General features: G+C 45.6%; 1 protein-coding gene across 6 annotated transcripts in view; it reads right to left on the reverse strand.

Moving 5' to 3' along the window:
• Positions 1–24,200, reverse strand: part of FAM184A (family with sequence similarity 184 member A) — a 350,858-nt gene that overhangs the window by 109,965 nt on the left and 216,693 nt on the right. For all 6 annotated transcript variants that reach the window (XM_088480987.1, XM_088480985.1, XM_088480982.1 and 3 more), the window contains exons 3-4: positions 22,448–22,583; positions 6,408–6,589 (exon numbers count right to left, since the gene is read on the reverse strand). In XM_088480987.1, coding sequence (XP_088337113.1) covers positions 6,408–6,589; positions 22,448–22,583 — 318 coding nt within the window. The remainder of the gene's footprint in view (positions 1–6,407; positions 6,590–22,447; positions 22,584–24,200) is intronic.

The following is a 24,200-nucleotide window of genomic DNA, read 5'->3' on the forward strand; positions in this document are numbered from 1 at the left end:
CCTAAGAGGCCGTATTACTGTATTTGCATATGTTCAAAAATGCAGATTTGTCATCACCATTTTATGGGTTTCTCCTAGTGAGCCACTGCAAATAATTTGTTGGCAGTTGACCCCGGCGTCTTATACTGGCCATACACTAGTACGACCAGCATAAGATGTGATTCATCATACGTTTTACCTTGATCTCCCCGGCAGCTCCCTGCAGTCCTGGTGCTGCACGATCTGGTGCTTTTTTCACACACGATGAACATACAATCTGACGTACGACCACTCGCCCCCTATACGACTGGCCGTGATACGATCGATCGTGTGCCTCACCAAAAACGTGATCATAATAGATTTGAATGTCACCGCTCAGACAGTCGGACACACGATGCATCGCATGCGCAAGAACACGACACGATCTGCTAAGGTCACGACGGATAATATGGGCTGCACGTCTGATCATAAGATACGATAGAACAGCGGGGGGAGCGCGCATCGTATTATGGCCCTCATTCAGAGCCGTACGCTCTGAACAGAGCGCACGCTCTGCATGAGGGCCGGGCTCCTTTTTCATGGAGCGTCCTCCTGGACGCTCGTATAGCTGTGGGTCACCACCCACAGGCTATACGAGCGTGCATTTTGATGGCCGCGATGGTCGTGACCATCGCGACCATCGAAATTGCGAGCCGGAGCCTGCGGTTGAGGTTTTCAACCGCAAGCTCCGGAGTGATTTTGGCTCTATCAGAGCCAAAATCACTCCCACTGACATCACTAGTGATGTCAGTGGGCCGGCTTCTGACGGGAGGCGTTCCCGTGGGAACGCCCCCGTCAGGGAGGCACGCCCCCGGCACGCCCACCAAAGGGGGCGTGCTGTCAATCAACATTGACAGCACGCCCCCTTTGATCGGACACAACGAGCGAAGGAAAGTCCTTCGCTCGTCGTGTCTGGCGCATGCGCACGACGGAGCTCCCTCCGTCGTGTGCATGCTCAGTGCAGACCATCGACCCACTTGCGAGCGTACAGCCGCTCGCGAGTGGGTCTGAATCAGGCCCTATATTCCTACCTAAATAGTACACGATTTTCACACAATTCATCGTATGATGCATCTAAAATCGTGTAATCGCGCTAGTGTATGGCCAGCATTAGTTGAGACCGATATTCTGAGACACCATAGGGTTGCTCAGAAGTTCGATGGTTTAGTTGATGTGTGACTGATGTTCCCGATGCTGCATCTTTTGTATGTAAGTAGTGGATCTGAGATTCCACCAGTGGGTATTTCTGTACACTGGGCCTGATTCAGACTCGCTCGCGAGCGCTGAGCGCTCGCACGCGGGTCGATGTTGGCCCAGTGCGCATGCGCACGACAGACCCAGCTCCGTCGTGCGCATGCGCGAGACCCGGATAGCGACAGGCAAGCCGTCGCTATGGGTCTCGCTACAAAGGGTGGGAACGCCTACCGACATTCAGTACCTGTCAACATTCTGGTGTCAACATTCTGAATGTCGACTTTCATACTACACTAGGTCCACAACCAACAGGTCATCTTTTGTAGATATTTTCAATCATGCACAGCTGAGTTAATCTATTTTGCTGGGTCAGTCATTATCCAACCTGTATCTACAGACAGAAATTCTAAAATCATGACCTGTTGAGAAAACTTGAGGATTGAGGTTGAGAACCACTGCTCTAAAGCTGGGTACACATTAGGGCAGCGGCGGATTGGGTCAACATATAGTCGCCTCCTGTGCTCTCCTGCGGGGTCGTTCATCGCAGCGACAGATCTGCAGTACATGTTGGTCAATCTGTCAATGTGATGAATGACCCCATTCATTTGGATGCGGCTAGTGAACGAAATATCGTGCGGTTGTTCACCAGATTGTGTGGCGTGTATAGACTGCACAATGTGTCGTCCATCGCATTGTGGGTCGGCTGGGTCATCCGTCGCATTGTGGGTTGTCTGATGTTTACCCACCAACATTCGGAAGCTCTCATTAGCAGTGTCGTAACTTTGGGGGGTCGACCAGGCCGTGTGCCCTGGGTGCCATCGGACCAGTGGTGTGAGGGGCGTTGAGAGGGGGACTACTGCTGGGGGCCCTGCATTGGGGGGGACCACTACTGGGGAGGGACTACTACTGGGGGCACTGCATCGGGGGGGGCACTACTGGGGGCACGGCATTGGGGGACCACCACTGGGGGCAATACTGGGGGGGACTACTACTGGGGGAACTGCATCGGGGGACCACTACTGGGGGCAATACTGGGGGGGGACTACTACTGGGGGAACTGCATCTGGGGACCACTACTGGGGGCACTGCATCGGGGGACCACTACTGGGGACAATACTGGGGTGGACTACTACTGGGGCCACTGCATCGGGGGACCACTACTCGGGGCAATACTGGGGTGGACTACTACTTGGGCCACTGCATCGAGGGACCACTACTGGGGGCACTGCATCGGGGGAACACTACTGGGAGCAAGCACTGCATAGGGGGGACTACTACTGGGGGCACTATATAAAGGGCACTACGTAAAGGGGGGCACTGCATAGGGGGGTTACTACTGGGGGCACTATATAAGGGGCACTGCATAGGGGGGGCCACTACTAGGGGCACTGCATAGGGGGGACTACTACTGGGGGCACTATATAAGGGGCTTACTACTGGGGGCACAAGGAGCACTGCATAAGGGGCACTGCATAGGGGGGATCACTACTGGGGACCTGCAGAAGGGCGAAGACTACTGGGGGCACTGTATAAGGGGTACTACTGGGGGCCTGCATAGAGGGGACCACAACTGGGGGCACTGAATAGAGGGGACCACTACTGGGGGCACTGCATCGGGGGAAAACTACTGGGAGCAAGCACTGCATAGGGGGGACTACTACTGGGGGCACTATATAAAGGGCACTACATAGGGGGGGCACTGCATAGGGGGGACTACTACTGGGGGCACTATATAAGGGGCTTACTACTGGGGCACCAGGAGCACAGGGGGGCTACTACTGAGGGCACTGCATAGGGGGGATCACTACTGGGGGCCTGCAGAAGGGCGACGACTACTGGGGGCACTGTATAAGGGGCACTACTGGGGGCCTGCATAGAGGGGACCACAACTGGGGGCACTGCATCGGGGCAAAACTACTGGGAGCAAGCACTGCATAGGGGGGGTTACTACTGGGGGCACTATATAAGGGGCTTACTACTGGGGGCATAAGGAGCACTGCACAGGGGGGCTACTACTGGGGGCACTGCATAAGGGGCACTGCATAGGGGAGATCACTACTGGGGGCCTGCAGAAGGGCAACGACTACTGGGGGCCTGCATAGAAGGGACCACTACTGGGGGCACTGCATCGGGGGAAAACTACTGGGAGCAAGCACTGCATAGGGGGGACCACTACAGGGGGCACTGTATAAGGGGCACTGCATAGGGGGGGTCACTACTGGGGGCCTGCATGAGGGGGACCACTACTGTGGGCACTGTATAAAGGGCACTACTGGGGGCCTGCATAAGGGCGACCACTCCGGGGGGGGCACTGCATAGGGGGTATCACTACTGGAACCTGCATAAGGGGGACCACTACTGGGGGCACTGTTTAACGGGCACTACTGGGGGCCTGCATAAGGGGGACCACTACTGGGGGCACTGCATGGGGGAATCACTACTGGGAGCCTGGATAAGGGGGACCACTACTGGGGGCACTGTATAAAGGGCACTACAGGGGGCCTGCATAAGGGGGACCACTACTGGGGGGCACTGCATAGGGGGGATCACTACAGAGGGCCTGCATAAGGGGACCACTACTGGGGGCATTGCATAAGGGACACTAATGGGGGCCTGCGTAAGGGGGACCATTACTGAGGGGCTGCTTAAGGGGGACCACTACTGGGGATTCTGTATTATTTTGTAAGTGTCTTGGATTTTCTTTTTACTTTTTCATGTTTTGTTTGCACTACTTCTGTTTATGTTCTATGGGTCTGATTCAGCAAGGAACACAAAGGAGAGACCGCACGTACTTGGCCAATGTTTTTGATCTGCGCATGTGTATGCATCGCACTGCGCGTGCGCGAACTAGCCAGTGCGATCGGGTTATGGTACGCAGACTACACACAGTGTGCACGCAGACCCTTCCGATATTGATTGACAGGAAGTGCTGCTTGTGGGTGGTGACGGGGGGTTGGTCAGGTGAACGCAGGCGTTATAACGCTGTTATAGGGGCGTGCATAATTAAGGCAATGCGGCAGCATACGCAGCCCTACCGTAAGCTGTATACAGGAAGCGGCCAAAATCCTACGGCAGGTCATGTCAACCACTATTGTGCGTATGAGTCCGATGGTTCTCGATGTTACCGATGTTTACGCTATCCTGCTTACTGATCAGGCTATGAGTAAAGGGAGATGGGCAGCTTAATATGGGCTGGGCATCTGCATCTTGTGCTGCGGTCTCCGTGTGTATGCACTGATTAGCATATTCTCTCAGCGGACGGGTGCGTGCATCTGCTAGCGTGCGTTCCTTGCTGAATCAGGCCCTATGTAAGACACTGCAGACCCCTCAGCTAAAATCAAATAATTTGGGCCTATATTTGATCCTACAGTATTATTAACCACAATAATATTAATAATATACAGTCATTTCCAATCAATTTTGACCACCTCTTTAGTTCTATAAATGCCCCTTCATATCTCTGTATTTGCCACCCCCATATGTTTTCCTTACAGTGCCCTCTCATCTGCATGTTCTTTTCTGAACTTGCTCTCTCTCTTCACCCGTATGTTCCTTACTGAGTTTCATACACCCCTCCCTCTGTGGTTTTAATTTTATTGGGCACTCACCCCTCTGCCCCCCAACCCCCATCTGTATTTTCTTTAATTTATTCAATGTGCTCTGGATTCCGACAACACACTCCCCATCTGTAATCACAATAAAGTACCAGCCCGTGCAGTACCTGCCCCCCTCATCTGTATGTTCATTACTGAACTCAAATGACCCCCCCCTAATGTTTTTTATTGTGTTCACTCTGGTTTTTTCTGATTATTATTTTCTGACACTCACCCACTCCCGGACTGTATGTTCCCTGTGCTAACCCCCCAGTCCCAGGCTGCATGTCTTCTGTGACACCCCCCAATCCCTGGCTGCATGTTCCCTGTGCCCCTCCCAATCCAAGGCTGCAAGTTCTCCATGCCCCCACCCCCATTCCAAGCTGCATGTTCTCTCTGCCCCCCCCCCCCAATCTATCTTAACAGGCCACTGGTTGGCTGAGAGACAGCCACCCTCAGGCAACCAGCAGCCCGTTACCAATGGTAACGGCAACTAATTGCATCCTACAAACAGAGTAAGAGAAACCAAAACACAGAGAACAGACGCCGTTAAGAGGAGGAAGACCTGTACCGGGACTCGGAGCCACTTGGAACCCCTAAGTACGGGTCCAGGAAACCGAACCCGCTCATCTCTAATAATAACTGCATACAATGGTATAATGTGTGAGCAGAATATGTTTTTGCCAGCTTCCATACTCCAAGTTAAAATCATTTTCAGAGTGACAGCCATATTTGTGGGAACGACAGTTTAATAAAGCAATTTAGTTACTATTGAGGTTCTCAACTGCAGCCCTCCAGTACCCCTTGCAGATCATTGTTTCAGGATTTCTGTCTGTGGTAGCAAATAGGATACCAGCATCATAGATTAACTCACCTGTGCATGATTAAAGAAATTAAAAAACATGACCTGTTGGGGGTACTTGGGGACTGGAGTTCGGAACCACTGCGGTAAAGAAACATACTGTATCAATACTTCTATGATAGAATAAATTATGCAAGTGTCACCAACACATTTTGTTATACAGATGTGTCCTTATACATCTTTGTTGCAGTCGCGCTAAAAAGCCCCTTCTCTGTGCGGCAGGTACCGTGAGAGACTGCTAGCGCCGGGTGTCCATTTTACCTCTTTTTTGACAAAAATGCATCTAAGATGCAATTCGATATGACTAGGAAACACAAGCAGACTGTGCTGATTCATTTAATATGCAACACTTGTTGTATACAAAGTGCTACAGTGTAGCGGTGGCAGCTTTTTTCATTCCAAGTTCCGTTGTGATCATATACAGACTCAGTCGCACACAGATATACAAGTATCGCATATCAAAGTAATCAGCACAATCTGCTGGTGCGTCATAGTCGCATCACAATGCATCTTAGACACATTTTTGGTTTTGGCAAAAAAGATATCCAACGCTAGCAGAGTAGCACGGGGTGGCTCACTCACGCCAGGCAAGTCGCGCTGCGTGACATATTGAGGCTAGATGTTTGAGTACAAAAGAGTAATGATTTAATATATATATAACATGTCAATTAATAACATGCTAGATAGCTGTAACCAACACAAATACTTGTTTATTAATATGTAATGCATGCAATCTTAACCTTCTCCAGCGCGAGGATCTGTTGCCTTTGGCGCTCATCAAGGTTTTGATTTTTGCTTTGCAATATAGCCCGTTCTTCCTCCAGCCTTATGATTTTTTCTTTTATCCTAATTTTCTCCGATTCCAGATCTTGTATGGTGGCTTCCTGTGTCATCTGTGTAGCTTGTAGCATACCAATATGACCTTTAAAAAAACATTGGTTTCCATTATGAAGTTATTATTGTATTATTATGATTTTTATTAACAACAATAACAACAACAACAACAACAACAACGGGTATTTTTTATATAGCATCTTAACATTCTGCAAAAGTATAAAATGTTGAGGGTGGAAGGTAGAATGGGACAAAATTGAAGTAACCAATCTGTTGATCCGTAAGTTTCTAATTATTTGGGTAATAAATAACATTTTGAGAATGCTAACAAGCATTTACTAACTGAGTCCTAATAATAAAATGTGATTTATAGCACACTGTATTGAAAATGTTATAATGTTAATGGTGGGCATTTAAAAGTTATCTTATATATAAAATTCATTGGTCTGTTTGTTTGCCTGTCCGGTTATGCATTCGGACACCCCTGCACCGATTGGGGTGAAATCAACGCAAGGTGGTCCAGTTGGATCCTGGCAAGGTTTTAGGGGAGTTAGGGTCCCGGTCGGACCTCCTATTGGTGCACGCTGGGCAGAACCTTGAACCGGGGAGCCTGTTCTGGGCCTTCCAGTGGATGGATTTGGATGAAAACTTCACAGAGGGTGGCAATTGGTCTGGGATGCCTAACTTAATAACTTGAAGATTTAAACCCGGGCACCGCCGTGTACTTCAGATAGTTTAACAATACATTAGTTGCACAGCGGGCCTGATACCGATCCGGAAGCAATTGCATTTGCTAATTTACTAGCTCCGCAATTGCTAATATATGACATAGGGACGCCTATTGCTGCCTTCTCATATCCATCTGACGAAGTGCAATAACGTAAACATTGACGCAGATTGGGAGCCCATCGACTTGACCTGTCTCTCTCGTGACCCCCATAAGACTCTCCAGCTGCAAGCAAGATCACAGTGGCTAATATTTGCACGCACAGAAAACAGTGTTTAAACGGTCCCGACATGTCTGCATTCCTGTAGCCACCCCCAATTACTTTCCCCAAATTCCGACTACCTGTCAATCACTTTGTGAGCAAAACCTCTCTGACAGAAATCGCAATTCAATCGCTGAGTATGCTCAGTGCAACTTATACGTATGCGTAATGGCAGACAATCGCTCAATCTGTGTAAGACATCAACTTTATTTCCGGATCGGAATCAGACCCAGTGTACTGAAAGGGGATCCAGCATTTCGAAATAATAATATTGTCTTTCATTATTCCCTCTTCTTTATAATATCTTCTTCCATTATTTCCATATGGAAAAATTAGTGGTTTGAAGTTCAAGCAATTATGAATAATTTGTTTCAGTTTTCTTGGAATAATTACACTAATCAACAATTTCTAATTTTTTTCTGTCTACATGAAGGAAATAGGGTGATTATGACTAAATCACAAATTTGGAAGCAAAAAGTTAGTAACACCAGTTGCAGAACTAGCGGCAGTGCAGACGGTGCCTTGCATCAGGGCCCACTGTGGTGCAGGGGCCCATAGCCGCCTGCATCAAACAGCGCCGCTGCACCCGCCGCCAGTGTCCCCTGCAGTGTCGCCAGTGTAGTGCAGACTGCAGTGAGAGCGGCCCTCACTATACGGTAACAAACACACCGACTGTCACTGGCTGCTGCGTCCACGGAGAGAGCCGAGCTGGAGCTCACTCATGAGCTCCGCCTTGCGGCTCCCACAATGGGTGATGGGAGAAACGTCATGACGTCTCTCCCATTGTACAGAGCGGGAGGACAAAGGAGCTGATGGTGGCGGGCGCATGAGCGGAGATTCAGGTAAGTGTATTTTTGTGTGTGTGTGTGTGTGTGTGATTGTCTTATATATGTACTGGGGGGCCACTACTGGGGGCACTGCATAGGGGGACCACTATGGGGGACACTGTATATGGGGCACTACTGGGGGCACTGCATAGGGGGACCACTACTGGGGGCACAGTATAAGGGGCACTATTGGGGGCACAGTATAAGGGGCACTACTGGGGGCACTGTATATGGGGCACTACTGGGGGCACTGCATAGGGGGACCACTACTAGGGGAACTGCATAGGGGGGACTACTACTGGGGGCACTGTATAAGGGGCACTACCGGGGGCACTGCATAGGGGGACCACTACTGGGGGCACTGTATAAGGGGCACTACTGGGAGCACTGCATATGGGGGACCACTACTGGGGGCACTGCATAGAGGGGCTACTACTGGGAGCACTGCATATGGGGATTACTACTGGGGGCACTGTATAAGTGGTACTACTGGGAGCACTGCCTAGGGAGGACAACTACTGGGGGGCACTGCATAGAGGGGACTACTACTGGGGGGCACTGTATAAGGGGCACTACTACTGGGGGCACTGTATAAGGGGCAATACTGGGGGCACTGCATAGGGGGGACTACTACTGGGGGCACTGTATAAGGGGCACGTCTGGGGCACTGCATAGGGGGACCACTACTGGGGGCACTGTATAAGGGACACTACTGGGAGCACTGCATAGGGGGGACCACTACTGGGGGCACTGGATAGAGGGGCTACTACTGGGGGCACTCTATAAAGGGCACTACTGGGGGCACTGCATAGGGGGGACTACTACTGAGGGCACTGTATAAGGGGCACTGCATAGGGAGGACTACTACTGGGGGCAATGCATAAGGGGAGGTACACACACATAATAAAAAATCCCCTCTAAGGTGGCTACATAAATTCTACTTATTTTTTGCGCTTATGAGTTGTATAGTCCTCTCTTAAAAACCAGCAATTAGTCTCTTTTTTATTATTATTATTGTTATTATTGTCTTTTATTTATATGGTGCCACAATGGGTCCGCAGAACCTTACAGAGTACATAAACAGAACAGTTTGAACAAAACAAGAAAAAAGTGACTTACAGTACAGAACAATGCAGGACATGGACATGTTTTATAAACAGTGTTGCATCAGCAGTCATAATACTGTTACGATTCTCACACAAAGATGAGATAGCAGGACTGATGACCTAGGACTAGACAGGGTAATGATGTGGCAGTCCTTCCACTACGGGGACTAGCTGGAGTGATGCTGCAGAAAGATGGCACTACCGTAGATAATACACTGTGCACTAATAGCGGCAGGTCACTATGGTCTGAGGAATGTCTTGGGACTATAATGCAACTGGGTCACCAGACAAGTAGAGGCTGGACAGTGACTATAGCTGCAGGGCAGGCCAGGACTGTGGTATGCAGAATTTCAGATAAGACAGGCAATACTAGATAACGGACAAGACTGGACTGGCAAGAACAAGACAGGCAAGACACTGACAGGTACAAGACGGACAAGACAAGATACACACAGGACTGGACAGACTGGATACTGACAAGGACTAGACAGGATGCACAATATGTGCATCAGGAATACAGGCTGAGGGAGCAGACAAAGTTCAAGATAACAAGGCAATGCAGCCTTGAGTGCCGCGGTGAGACAAGAACCAGACAGGGCAGCCTTGAGGGCTGAGATACGACTAAGAATAAGGTGATGTGGCCTTGAGGGCCGTGGTGAGACAGGAACTAGATGGTGCAGCCTGGAGGGCTGAGGTGCGACTTGGAACAAGATTATGCGGCCTGGAGGGCCATGGTCAGACAGGAACAAGGCGAGATGGCCTTGAGGGCCGTGGCGAAACAAAAACTAGATGGTGCAGCCTTTAGGGCTGAGGTGCGACTTGAAACAGGATGGAGCGGCCTTCAGGGCCTTGGTGAGACAGGAACTAGACGGTGCGGCCTTGAGGGCTGGGGTGCAACTTGAAACAGGACTGAGCAGCCTTGATGGCCATAACATGACTGGTACTAGGTGATGCGGCCTGAGGGCCGAGGTGCGACTGGTACAGGATGGTACCAGATGGTGGCCTTGAGGGCCGTGGCATGACTGGAACTCGGTGATGCGGCCTTGAGGGCCGATGTGCGACTGGAACAGGACGGTGCGGGCTTGAAGGTCGTGGTGTGACTGGAACTAGGTGATGCGGCCTTGCGGCCGAGGTGCATCTGGAACAATACGGTAAACAGGTGAACTTAGACATGGCAGGAACACTGGTTGGAAGCAGCGAGGATGAGAATACCGCAAACTTGAATCCAGTGGACACAAACTGACACGGCCTGACAGGACTGAGGTATGAATCTGCCACAGGCAGCGGCAAGGTAAGATACACAGGTGCCTTCTGAACAAATAAACAGGTACTGGACACTGGAGGAATGACTCCATAACATGAACTGTGGAACAAGGTAGGACCGGGTAAGACTCAGACCTCTGGGCACAGACACACATTCTCTCTGGACTTCAGACAGTATAACCGGCATGGAGTAACTGGCAGTAACTTATAGATGCAGGGTCCAATCAGAGCAATTCCCTGCAGGGAGCCTTCCCTAATGACAGGCTAGTGTGCAGCTGAGTTCAGCACACAGGCAGACAATTAACTAGTGTGCAGCTGAGGTCTGCACACAGACAGGCAATAATACAGCTTAGAGCTGTACACAGACTAGACAGGAATCCAGCTGCCTGCAACAGCCGGAACATGGACAAGACATGATGCAGTGTTCCAGTCGCAACTGTAAATGGGAACTGCCACCAAGATGATCCGCTACCGCGGATCCTAACAAATACTCAAATAAGTAGGAGGGCGGCAGACCCAAGGGTTAGGTGCCGTTGTAAGCAGTGGTGAAGAGATTATGGTATAAGCGAGGAAAGGAAAAGCACATGAGGGAAGAGGGCCCTGCTCGTGAGAGCTTACAGTCTAAAGCAATAATCACCTCTCATCGCTGGATCCCATCTCCCTTGATACCGTTCCTCTGTACAAAATATTGTATATCTTAATGGAATTGTTCCCAAGCTCATAACTCACAACTCACAAATCGTCCATAAAGAAGTCCAGATGCAAATGTAAAAAAAGTATCTTCAATAACATACAGCATCCTAACTTTTTGTAATTATTTAGTAATTTAGCAATCAATTACCAACCACAGATCCGAAAGATTTGCATGCACTTAATTCTGCCGCATTAAGTTTACCTTCAATGGTTTTGTCTTTTAAAAGTAGTCTACAAATATACTTTGCTTCAACTTGGCATGACTCAAGTTTGGAAACTGACCTTTTATTAAACAAACACCTATCTGATGGTCCAGTCCTTCACAATGTAATGCTACTATGTTGCTTGACTGTCCCATAAGCACAGAAAACAACAATACTTATAATAAAACCACTCTGCAATCCAAACAACAAAGCAATAACTTTCAAATCAGTCCAGATTTGCCAGCAAAATATATTATAGTTGATGGCATTTAACAAGATTGACATGGTGTTAAGGTGCCCAGGCACATAGCGACATTTTAAACGACTTGGCCGATTTCGACGAATCGTGACGACGAATCGGGTAAAAAAAGTACAAATCGTGAGTTTATACTCACGAGCATGATGCCGATGCGCGTCCCCGCTCGTTGTACATCGCATCTTCTGATCTGCCGTGCTGTAGGGCAGATTAGCCAATCTGGGATACAATGCATTGGCTGCAAGATAGATCTTTAGTCAGATTGGACATTTTTAACTCCAAATCGTGATCACGACGGCAAGGGAGCTCCCGTGAAAGTTCATGAGGAAATTGACCATAAAATCGTATCGTGAGGACATCGGTATGTGTGTGGGCACCTTTAGGGACATCAGTAAGTATCACTGACTGCACTCTATAGCCAGAGCACAGTAATTTGAATATCTAGACACAACACTTAAGGTGCAGATTTTCTGTCCAACCATCAAACTAGTTGTTTGGTTGGAATGAAAATCTGGTAACGTATGGGAGTAAATGATGATCAGCAATTTGCTCCTAAATGCCAGAAAACAGATGATGGTCGTCAGACAAGTTTGTTAAATGTTTGATCTAAACAATTTGTTCAAACAACAGTTTGTGTCCATTTTCCGGCGTTTGAGAGTAAATTGCTGAATGTCATTTGCTTTCATACCTTACCAGATTTTCATTCCAACCAATCAACTAGTTGGATGGTTGGGCAGAAAATCTTTAGGTGTGTACGCACCATTATTGTTACTGTCACCACCTCTGATAATTAAAGGGACCACAGGTCCCCTTACTCTTCTAAAACAATTGTGTAGGCTCGGCGACACAATTCCCACTCAGTTAATCGGTCGCCCCCTGCTTCTTGCATTTGTTAACAGTTTACAGCATAAATCTCTATCACAATTGAACAGGCTCAGCAACATAATTCCCACTCAGATAACTGGTCACCCTCGGCTTCTAGAATTATTAACAGTTTATGCAGGGGTCTTCAAACTTGGCCCTCCAGATGCTGTGGAACTACACATCCCAGCATGCACTGCACATAGTTTTAGCATGCTGTTATATCAAAAAGGTGGCAGTGCATGCTGGGATGTGTAGTTCCACAGCAGCTGGAGGGCCAAGTTTGAAGACCCCTGGTTTATAGCATAGCCCTAGCAGTCTAATAGTCTCCTCAAAGACTGGGCTTTGGAGCATATATGAATTAAAGAATTCTTATTAACAGAAAGAATACAATGCTTAGGTATAAAAAATGTTACAAGGAAACGGTTACATTTATGTGTTGCAATTTTAAATAAAATAAGGTTTAAACACAGATTAACACGCAGTTAAATCCATGCTGGGGGCACAGCAGAAGTCATGGTACAGTCCCTCAATCAGAATGAATCTCAGAGTCTAAACCCAGAGCAACAGCTGCACATACAGTTTATCAGCAAGGCATCACCCCAAGGATGATGTAATCCAGTTCTCTGCTGACTGGTTGATTATTTAAATTAGATCTGGGACCCTTCCCGAACTGCTCCAGTCACATTTAGCTTAAATCCAAATAATTCTTCAGAAATCCCCCTGCGGAATGATTACCTAAAATATGGGGTGTTCATATTAATCTCTGCTATTTTAGCTGTAATATGACTGTAAATATGAAGCCATGTGATGTGGTATTGGGAAATTATAGGTCTGAGTGATTTCTAAATCACACCTAGCCTGAGTCTATATTTCACATATATTTCTATGATTTTGTACTATCCTAGCTACCATAGACATATCCATTTATGTCATAAACTATATCAAATTTGATGTCTTTGATCTGATGTAGACACATACAGTCAGGTCCATAAATATTGGGACATTGACAAAATTTTCAGATTTTGGCCTCTATTCACCACCACAATGGTTTTGAAATGATACAAACAAGATGTGCTTTAACTGCAGACTTTCAGATTTAATTTGAGGGTAATTACATCCAAATCGGGTGAACGGTGTAGGAATTACAACAGTTTCAATATGTGCCTCCCACTTTTTAAGGGGCCAAAAGTAATTTCATTATCAATTAAGCAGGTAAAAGGTCTGGAGTTGATCCTAGGTGTGACATTTGCATTTGGAATCAGTTGCTGTCAACTCTCAATATGAGATCCAAAGAGCTGTCACTATCAGTGAAGCAAGCCATCATTAGGCTGAAAAATCAAAACAAACCCATCAGAGAGATAGCAAAAACATTAGGTGTGGCCAAATCAACTGTTTGGAACATTCTTAAAAAGAAAGAATGCACCGGAGAGCTCAGCAACACCAAAAGACCCTGAAGACCACGGAAAACAACTGTGGTGGATGACAAAAGAATTATTTCCCTGGTGAAGAAAAACCCCTTCACAACAGTTGGCCAAATCAAGAACACTCTCCAGGAGGTAGATGTATATGTGTCAAAGTCAACAATCAAGAGAAGACTTCACAAGAGTGAATATAGAGGGTTCACCACAAGATGCAAACCATTGGTGAGCCACAAAAACAGGAAGACCAGATTAGAGTTTGCCAAACAACATCTAAAAAAGCCATCACAGTTCTGGAACAACATCCTATTGACAGATGAGACAAAGATCAACTTGTACCAGAGTGATGGGAAGAGAAGAGAAGGAAAGGAACTGCTCATGATCCAAAACATACCACCTCATCAGTGAAGCATCCTGGCGTGGGCATGTATGGCTGCCAATGGAACTGGTTCCCTTTTATTTATTGATGATGTGACTGCTGACAAAAGCAGCAGAATGAATTCTGAAGTGTTTCGGGCAATATTATATGCTCATATTCAGTCAAATGCTTCAGAACTCATTGGACAGCGCTTCACAGTGCAAATGGACAATGACCCGAAGCATACTAGTAAAAGCAACCAAAGAGTTTTTTAAGGCTAAAAAGTGGAATGTTATGCAATGGCCAAGTCAATCCCCTGACCTGAATCCAATTGAGCATGCATTTCACTTGATGAAGACAAAACTGAAGGGAAAATGCCCCAAAAACAAGCAGGAACTGAAGACATTTGCAGTAGAGGCCTGGCAGAGCATCACCAGGGATGAAACCCAGCGTCTGGTGTTGTCTATACGTTCCAGACTTCAGGCTGTAATGGCCTGCAAAGGATTTGCAACAAAGTATTAAAAAGTGAAAGTTAGATTTAGGATTGTTTAGTTTGTCCCATTACTTTTGGCCCCTTAAAAAGTGGGAGGCACATATAGAAACCGTTGTAATTCCTACACCGTTCACCTGATTTGGATGTAATTACCCTCAAAGTAAATCTGAAAGTCTGCAGTTAAACCACATCTTGTTTGTTTCATTTCAAAGCCATTGTGGTGCTGAATAGAGGACAAAATATGAAAATTCTGTCAATGTCCCAATATTTATGGACCTGACTGTATATGTGAGGCTGAATTCACATTGTGGTTTGATTACCCCCATACTATGCTGGCTTCTTCTGGCTGCCAATGGACAAAGGCTGTGTGTGTCCTGATCTCTTGTCAAGTAATCGCACTGTCTGCTGCCAACAGATGTCAACCTGGTTCTAGGATGTCCACAGTGATGCATTTTAATGACCTATACCATTTTCCTCTCCTGAGTGGAATTAACATATTAATGACTAACCTTCCATGGGCTAACAAAGGCTTTCCTGTACTATGATTCTCTGACTGTTAATAAACAAAACTAGTATTCTAGTTGTCATAGGGCTTACTACTCTATTAACAAGTGTGCAGCAGATTTATAACTCATACATCAACAAGAAACCTAAATCACAAGGCCTTACAATATTTCTTACACCTCCCCCTAGAAGAAGAGGCAGAGGGATAATGGCCCATTAGGTCTTTCCACCAGCATCTCTCCAGAACTTCCCTGATGAGATAACCCATCAGCAACTTCAAGTTCACTGCCCTTGGCAAAAGGTTCCTGTTCAGATAAATGAATGACTTTTTCAGAAAGCAGGTTCTGACACTGACAACCAGCCATGCCTGATCCCTTATTCCTGTCGGCAGGAGGACATACCATCGATATCTCCAGCACATGTGGGATCCTGATTCTGTTCTAGAACTTTCCCCTGCTCACGCTGGATCTGTCCTTTACTCGACAATTCTCTGTCCGTATGGCACATGGTATATCCTTAAAAGGGCTTTGCTAATAAAATATTTTCTTTCCCCCTATACTCAGTTATATGAGACTCTACCAGTTCTGGCACATAATTATTCTAGCTCAACACATGCGGACACAGCATCTACAGATCCTAACTCTAGTTGTGAGCTATGCAAAGCTACAGGGTTAGATTCTAGCATTGTGGGTTTAAATGCTGCAGTCCTTTCACCATGTCTAACTATCACACTAAGGGGTCTAGTTACTAAGCAGTGTTAGGAGACAGAGTGAAAAGTGATAAGGTGCCAGACAATCAGCTCCCAACTGTCATCTCACAGGCTGTGTTTCAAAAATGACAGTTGAGAGCTGATTGGCTGGCACCTTATCACTTTTCACTCTGTCTCCTAACACTGCTTAGTAAATAGACCCCTAACTACATTAGTTTCAAGCACAGAGGTAGTTGATTTAACAGTGCAGGACACAGAATGGATGGCCCCCTCATTTGTATACACAATCGCTTCAAAACATTGCTCAGTAATATCAGATCACTCTTCTGCACGGTCATGTAATTTAACTTTATGGCAATTTTCAAATACATCACCAATTATATCAGTTTTATCACTCAATTCTATAAAACTACAGGGGTACAGAATTACCCCATCCTGTCTCAGCCTTACTACAGAATCCTACATTATTAACAGTCCTCTTTATTCTAGGGCTGTCCTGTGGGCAGAAGGATGGTCTAGACCAAGGGTTCTCAAACTCGGTCCTCAGGACCCCACACAGGTCACGTTTTCCAGGTCACCCAGCAGATGCACAGGTGTATTCATTACTCACTGACACATTTTAAAAGATCCACAGGTGGAGCTAATTATTTCACTAGCTGTTCTGTGAGGAGACCTGGAAAACATGCACTGTTTGGGGTCCTGAGGACCAAGTTTGAGAGCCTGTGGTCTAGACTAAGGTCTGAGCCCTCTGACTGCATAGGCTACTTACACATGGTATAAAGTATCTTCCCCACAATTTACAGAAGGTTATAAACACATTTCCTCATTCTTCTTTACATTATCCTCATCACATAGATTATCAGTTTTACAGTTGCAGAGTCTATACACAAAGTCATGTCATGGCACAATTCATCATTAACACATACGACCTGTGATGCGTCTGACAATTTTACCAGATCTGATGACACAGAAGCAACATTAGCAGAAACCTACTGTGACCTCATCTGTCCCAGGTCCATTCCCGATAAACCGTTCATGGTAATATGTTCCGATACATCCACTCCCTCATCCCTTTTCCAGACCCTCAATCCAAAAAAATTCAGGCCATAGGGATAGCTGGGTTCACAGAAACAGACAAATCTCAGGTGCACAACTCCAAATAGCTGATAATATATAAATGCAATAAAATTTTGCAATCAATAGAGGTTTTTAGCATAATCATGGCCAAGGTTATGGGCCTACCCCCATATCCAGGTAACCTCTTTATATGCAGCTGTGGCTGCTCTTAACTATCTCTTTTACACTGCACTTTTCTTACTATGGCGGTGCCCTGGAGCGGTTTAGCTGGGCCAGTTTGGGGGGGTCCTGCACTCTGGATTTGAACCCTAGTATGTTAGGGACCTACCCTAAATAGGTTACCTGGATATGGGGGTAGGCCCATAACCTTGGCCATGATTATGCTAAAAACCTCTATTGATTGCAAAATGTGATTGCATTTATATATTATCAGTCATTTGGAGTTGTGCACCTGAGATTTGTCTGTTTCTGTGCCTGCAATTAGTCTCATCAGATAGCACCTCCCATTATATATATTCAGTGTGTGCAGTCCAGGAATCTTTACTATAGCTGGGTTCACTCCTCTGATTCCAGAAGTCCTGGCAATCTACAAGTTCAGGTCGCACCAGGGTCAGTTCAGGGCCAATGTCTCAAGTCCAATAACAACCTTATTACCCATGGTGACAGATTGTAGATTGTCTGAGGGAAGCTTGTAAGTCTCGGTCACACACAGTTGCAGGGGGAGCAAGTGGCATCGGTGCAGGATCCACTTTCTTTCAGGCAATTGTAACTCTTGTGCCCCACCTTGTAGCACACAAAGCATGTTGCAGGTTACCCAGAAGCATTGGGAGAGGATCCATCAGGGGGACAGCTGGCAGTGCTAAAGTCCTTCCCTGCAGACTTATCTCCTCTCCAACTGGCGGCATCAGGTTTCCTAGCCACAAGCTCATGGTGAGGAGCATATGTACTGTATGTGCAATCTCCACAGCCTTAACCACATTTGCAGACTGATCCAGAACAAACAGCCTCACTTCAGCAAGGCAAACATGCAGAAATTGGTGTTTGATCATAAAGTCTGTTACACCTTCAAATGTACTTGCAGATAGTAACATTAGCCAGGGCCAGCGCAATGCGGTAAGCTGGTCCTGCACAGCAGGGAGGCACCGGGCTGGAGAGGTGCCACCGCCTTCTCAATTTGCTGGGTGTCCATTGAGATTTTGTTACCATCGGGTGCCTGGCAGCTCCTTTCCTGCAGCCGGAGACTGGAGGTGAACTCTCTCCACATATGGGTTCCGTCTGAACTACGTGCATTTACAGCTTAGTACATAGCGTACTACAGGTAGCTACAGGTAGCTACAGATAGCTACAGGTGGCTACAGGTGGAACGACAGTGCATTTTGTTTTCACAAATTGTCGAATGCAGCCAAGGCTGAAGGTAGGCACAGGACATCGCACGAGTGCTAACACTCATTTACCTGCTTCATATAGTGGTATGTATAATGTTGTGTGTTGTCAAGTAGCTTTAGCTTTCTCTGCATTACAAACCTGCATTTGTACAAATATATTAAGGTGTGTTTTATGATATATTAATTTTCTTTGTTTTGAATTTCTAAATATAATATTTAGATTTATATTGATTCGTTGTTAGACAATAATTTGAAAGTACTTGTGCCAATGGTACACACTGTCAGTTCACATAGGTATGGTCTCATAGTAGCCCGCCTACCCCTTCTGCACAATAAAAACCAGAAGGGGACCTCTTCTGCACATCTGACAAATAGGCCTATTGCACAAGCACCGCCCAGAAAAGGACTCTGCTCTACTTTTTGAGAGCACAGCAGGGAGATTTGAAAAGTGACGGGACTGTCTTCGGGGGATTCTCTTCAGCCTCCAGACCTCGAAGCAGCTGAACCCACCATACTGTAATTATGCCCCTGTGCAGAACACCACAGTGAGATTTTCCTCACTATCACATTTATTTTAAAAATGTATTTGGATGTATATTAGAAATCTTTTATTTGTGCCCCAAAATTAAAACTTGAGGAAGAAAATACAAAGTTCTATAAGAATATGAAGCTGCATGCGCCCTAAGAAAATATGTCATAAGATGTTCCCTCTCCATTGTCGGAACAATGTTGGCTGCTGCATTTATCTGTTTAACCTGAGACTCTTCCTTTTCTCTCACATCCTTGGATGAAGACATCAGTGGGGTTGGAGGGAGGATGAGAGGTTTGTGATTGGTTCTCCCACTGACAAAACTCTGCTACCATTTAAATAGTGAGCTTTATTAATTTGCCAGTAGTGTATTACAGATTTGGCAGAGCCCCAGCAGAACGGCTGTGTGAAGCACAGAATACAGGGGCAGGGAAGTAAAGAGGTGTGCTATCACATACAACACAATATGAAGAAATCATTTTACTTGTAACACTTGTCTTCAGACCTGTCTAAAAGGGAAGTGAATTAGAATATAACAGTGCCAGTGATGAATGTCTGTAATTGGTAAATATGAATGGGTAAAACTTGCATAAAATAAGAGGGCATAAAATAAGAGAAGTATGGTTCCAGAAGCCTTTTAAGGAAAATGATATCTTATCTCTTGCATAATTACTGCTCAATGTAGGTAATGTTCTTTAATAATAAATAATTACACTTTACATGTTCAGTAGTCTACTAGGTTTCGGCAACATGGATTAAAACTGTTGTTTTTGTTAACTTTTATGTGTTGATTCAGAATATGATACTAGAAATGTTCTATCGTCACATTTTTCATATACAATATCTTCAAAAATGCTTGAAAATGCATAATAATTTACAATTGCTGTCTGGAATCAAACGACGTCCCTTTCTATGTTGAATTTATCAATAAACATGGACACTATCTTTACAGATAACAAGTGAAGGGATAGCAACTGCAAACAATATGTATTGTTAAAATCCTTATTATGCTTAATATTTCTGACCTACCCCCATCTGTGCTAAGTAGCTGTCAATATTAATCAATAAAATTTGTATACATTTGAACCAAATACAATAGAAATGTTTACTTCATGTTTACTTATTTATAAACTGCAGTGGGAAATTGTCTAGCTAAATGACTTAGGGCCTGATTCAGCAAGCAATGCAAAGGAGAGAACGCACGCACTTGGCCGATGTTTTTGTACTGCGCTTGCGCAAACTAGCCAGTGCGATTGTGTAAGCGTACGCAGACTAAACGCAGCGTGTACACAGACCCCTTCCCATATTGATTGACAGGAAGTGCCGTTTGTTGGTGGTGACGGGGGGTGGTCGGGTGAACGCAGGCGTGCCTGTGTGTTGGGATGCTGTTTTAGGGGCGTCCATTATTAAGCCAGTGCGGTGACGGACAGAGTGATGAGACTCTATGCACACAGGAAGTTGCCAAGATCCTGCACGAGGTCTGGTCAACCACTATTATGCAAATGTGGTCGATGGTTCTCGATGTTACCGATGTTTACGTTATCTTGCGTACTAATCAGGCTTTGAGTAAAGGGAGATGGGCGGCTTAATATAGGGCTCGGCGTCTGCATCTTGTCCTGCTGTCTCCGTGCGTATGCACTGATTAGCATATCCTCGCAGCGGACGGGTGCGTGCGTTCTCTCCTTTGCATTGCTTGCTGAATCAGGCCCTTAGTTAGGGATTTGAAACTTTCAAAGCCACAGGCCGAAATATTAGGATCCAGGTTGCTCCGATGGAATTTGCTTGCTATACTGTAGACACAAGGATTTTTGTGTTTAGAAAATAACATGAAAACCTAGCATGTTAAATACAAGATTTCCTTTGCATCTGCAAAGATATAAATGGATTGATGGATGAACTAGGGTTTCAGCATAACCATGCAAAATGTAGAGAATTCATATATTCTTCTAAACTAAGTTTAAAAGCCATGCTATTACATAATGGAAACACCAAATCGCTGGTACCAGTGGCTCATTCCATGGGCGTAACTACCATAGGTGCAAGGGGTGCAGCTGCTTTGGGGCCCAGAACTGAGGGGGGCCCATCTTTTTTGTCAAAGTTACATGTGTTCTATATATTATTCACCATTGGGTGGTACATAGGGGCCCTTACAAACTTTTGCTATTGGCCTTTAATTACCTAGTTTCGCCCCTGTCTCATTCGGTAGCTATTGAAGAAACTTACAATGTCATGTGTATGAAATATCGATATTAGGGTCTTGCACAATTGTTATAGAAGAGTGAGGGAACCTGTGGTCCCTTTAATTATCACAGGTGGTGGCAGTATCAGGAAGTGTTGTACATCTAGGTATTCCAATTACGCAGCTCTGGCCATAGTGAAATTGCACCTAGTCAGGGATACTTACTGAGATCCCTAACGTAGTTGGTTGGCTGCTTGTGCAATAGGAGATATTTTTATTCTCTGGAGCATCTAAGAGTGAGGCTTAAGAATTGTATCCGCCTCTTAGAATCAGTACAAACTGATTATATGAAAGAGACTTATTGCTTATAACTGGTTACTAAGTCACACATGAGAGCAATACCCTTCCCTTTCTCTTGTTTTTCTTTTTTATCTTTTTTTATTTGGCAAGTAACTGCAGAGAAATGGCAGCTGTTTACAAGCGACAAGATAGAGAGGTGCTGATAGACCTTTGCAAGCAGTGAGGTCTCGTCTAGACTGACCATCCGAAGGAGACACTGGACCAATTTGTTACAGGTTCTATTCTCAATTGTCTGTGCGATGATATCCCCTTTTCCTTGTCTTTATTCATTGAATGTGATACAGAGCATATATACGAGCCTTTCCTCTGTTGCATTGAAATCATCTGATTATTTTTGGATGCGGTCTCCATGGGCCATCTGCTGCCATGAGTAACAGGCACCCTCATGACATCCGATTGATCAACCCATGTGACCAAATTGAAAACAAATCCTTTTACCTGACACTCAGACCAAATTACAGGATCACCCCTCCTTTTTTCAATTTGAAACCTGCCAGGAATCTTGTGGACCTGAAGCTTGAGTTCCACATAGTATAAGATATGTCATAATAAGTGATATTGGTCAAAATACTGCATAACAACATATATAATATTACCATACAATAATAAATGTTGGTAAAATATATACTGTTAAGCAGTAATAGCTGGAAGAAAGAAGAATACATAATATATAGCCATGTTTGATTTGACACTAGTAATGCTCATATAACAAAGCTTTTAGAAAAATACTCACTGGCTTTTAGCACAAGTTCTGTAGCCTGCTGCTGTAGACGTTCCCGAGCCATGGCTAGCTCGCTTTCTATGTCTTTGTGTTTGCTTAGTAAGGACATCTCCTCATGCTTCACATTTTCCAGCTGTTTTTGAAGGACCTAATGAAAAGTACAAAATGTATAAAATATACATCATAATGCCATCATGATGGAGGAACTGTGCAATCCCACAGTTCTGAATGACAAGTATCCTCATACAGTGGCAGTGACAATCAATCTGCAAAACAACCTGTAGTAAGAGACTTTGGGAGATATGTAACAGTTTTTGCAAATCGGAGATTTACTAACGGAAAAATCAACTATAAATTCGACTATATAACTGAATCCAGACCAAAATTGAAAATCTTACAAACATCGGTAGTTTTACATAAACGACTACAGGATTCCTTGATTTACTAACAGTTTGTAAATCAAACAAAAATTGAACACAAAACCAACAGGCAAATCACCAAAATAATAGACTAAGGTTGCAAAATGCATTATATTGGTTGGAACTTAGGGCCTGTTTCAGCACGGATCGCACGGCTGCGTTCGCACGCACCCGCTAGCTGTGAAAATATGCTAATGAATGAAACATGTAGACGCCCAGCACTACATAATGCCGCCCCTTACCCTCTTCTCACATCTGTACTAATGTGCAAGTATGCAAAATCATCGGTAATATCGAGTACCATCGGAGCTGCACGCACACTTGTGGTTGACATGACTCTGCCGCAGAAGTTGCTAATCTCCCTACACGCAGTGAGTACTCAAGCTGCGTATGGGTTCGCAGTGAATAATTTATACGCGCCCCTGCAACGGCGTTTTTTGACACACTGACACACCTGCGTTCGCATGATCTCCCCCCGATCCCCCGTCACCGCCCACAAATGGCACTTCCTGTCACTTAGTGATGGGTCTGCATACTGCCTGCGATCGCATTCCCAATTGCTGCACCTGGTTCGTGCACGTGGACTGCCCCTTATACACATGCGCAGAATCGGCCGGCTGCGTGTGAACGCAGCATTGCGATCCAACCTGAATCAGTTCCTTAATTAATTATGTAGTGGACTGTGGCTGTAGGAATCATGGCTATTCAAGGCTTTGCAATGCTGTTCACTTTCCTTCAGTATGCAAATGACCACCTGACTGAAGATACCCTGGAGGCAGAATAAAAGCAACCAAAGCAGCTTCTTGAGGTACACCAGAGCCTATGTACCCCAGAGCCTACGCATGCCTAGTTTCTTTTGCGGTCAGTTAAACCTCCATGCATTTTTTGCTGGTGAGGTCATACAGATGTTCTGCAGTTCCAACATAATAATGCTGTATGACCTCGTCAAGACAGATACTGCACGGTACCGTGCCGCGTGAGTCCTGCACAAGCTGCTGTGTGCTCTGCATTTTTTTTGCCACTGACTCCTTTCAGTCAGTGTCTGGGAAAGTGATGGGGATCGCGCAGCCTACATTTAGCAGGCACCTGACCCAGGAGCCTGGGCTGGCAGCAATAATTCCTCTCAGTGACACCTACATCTGCTTTACCAGCCAGGAGTAACAGTAGCATGAAGTTAGGGTAGGATTCTATAGTCTCGCATGCATGCCTAATGTCCTGGGAGGTATAGATTGCACGCACATAGGGCTGAGACCACCCAGGAATAGTGCGCAAATATATATCAATCAACATCACACCTCCATGAATGTGCAAGTGGTCTGTGATGCAAAACAAAATATAACATAAAA

The sequence above is a fragment of the Taudactylus pleione genome, unplaced genomic scaffold (assembly GCF_031769625.1).
Source record: "Taudactylus pleione unplaced genomic scaffold, aTauple2 ptg000259l, whole genome shotgun sequence".
NCBI lineage: Eukaryota > Metazoa > Chordata > Amphibia > Anura > Myobatrachidae > Taudactylus > Taudactylus pleione.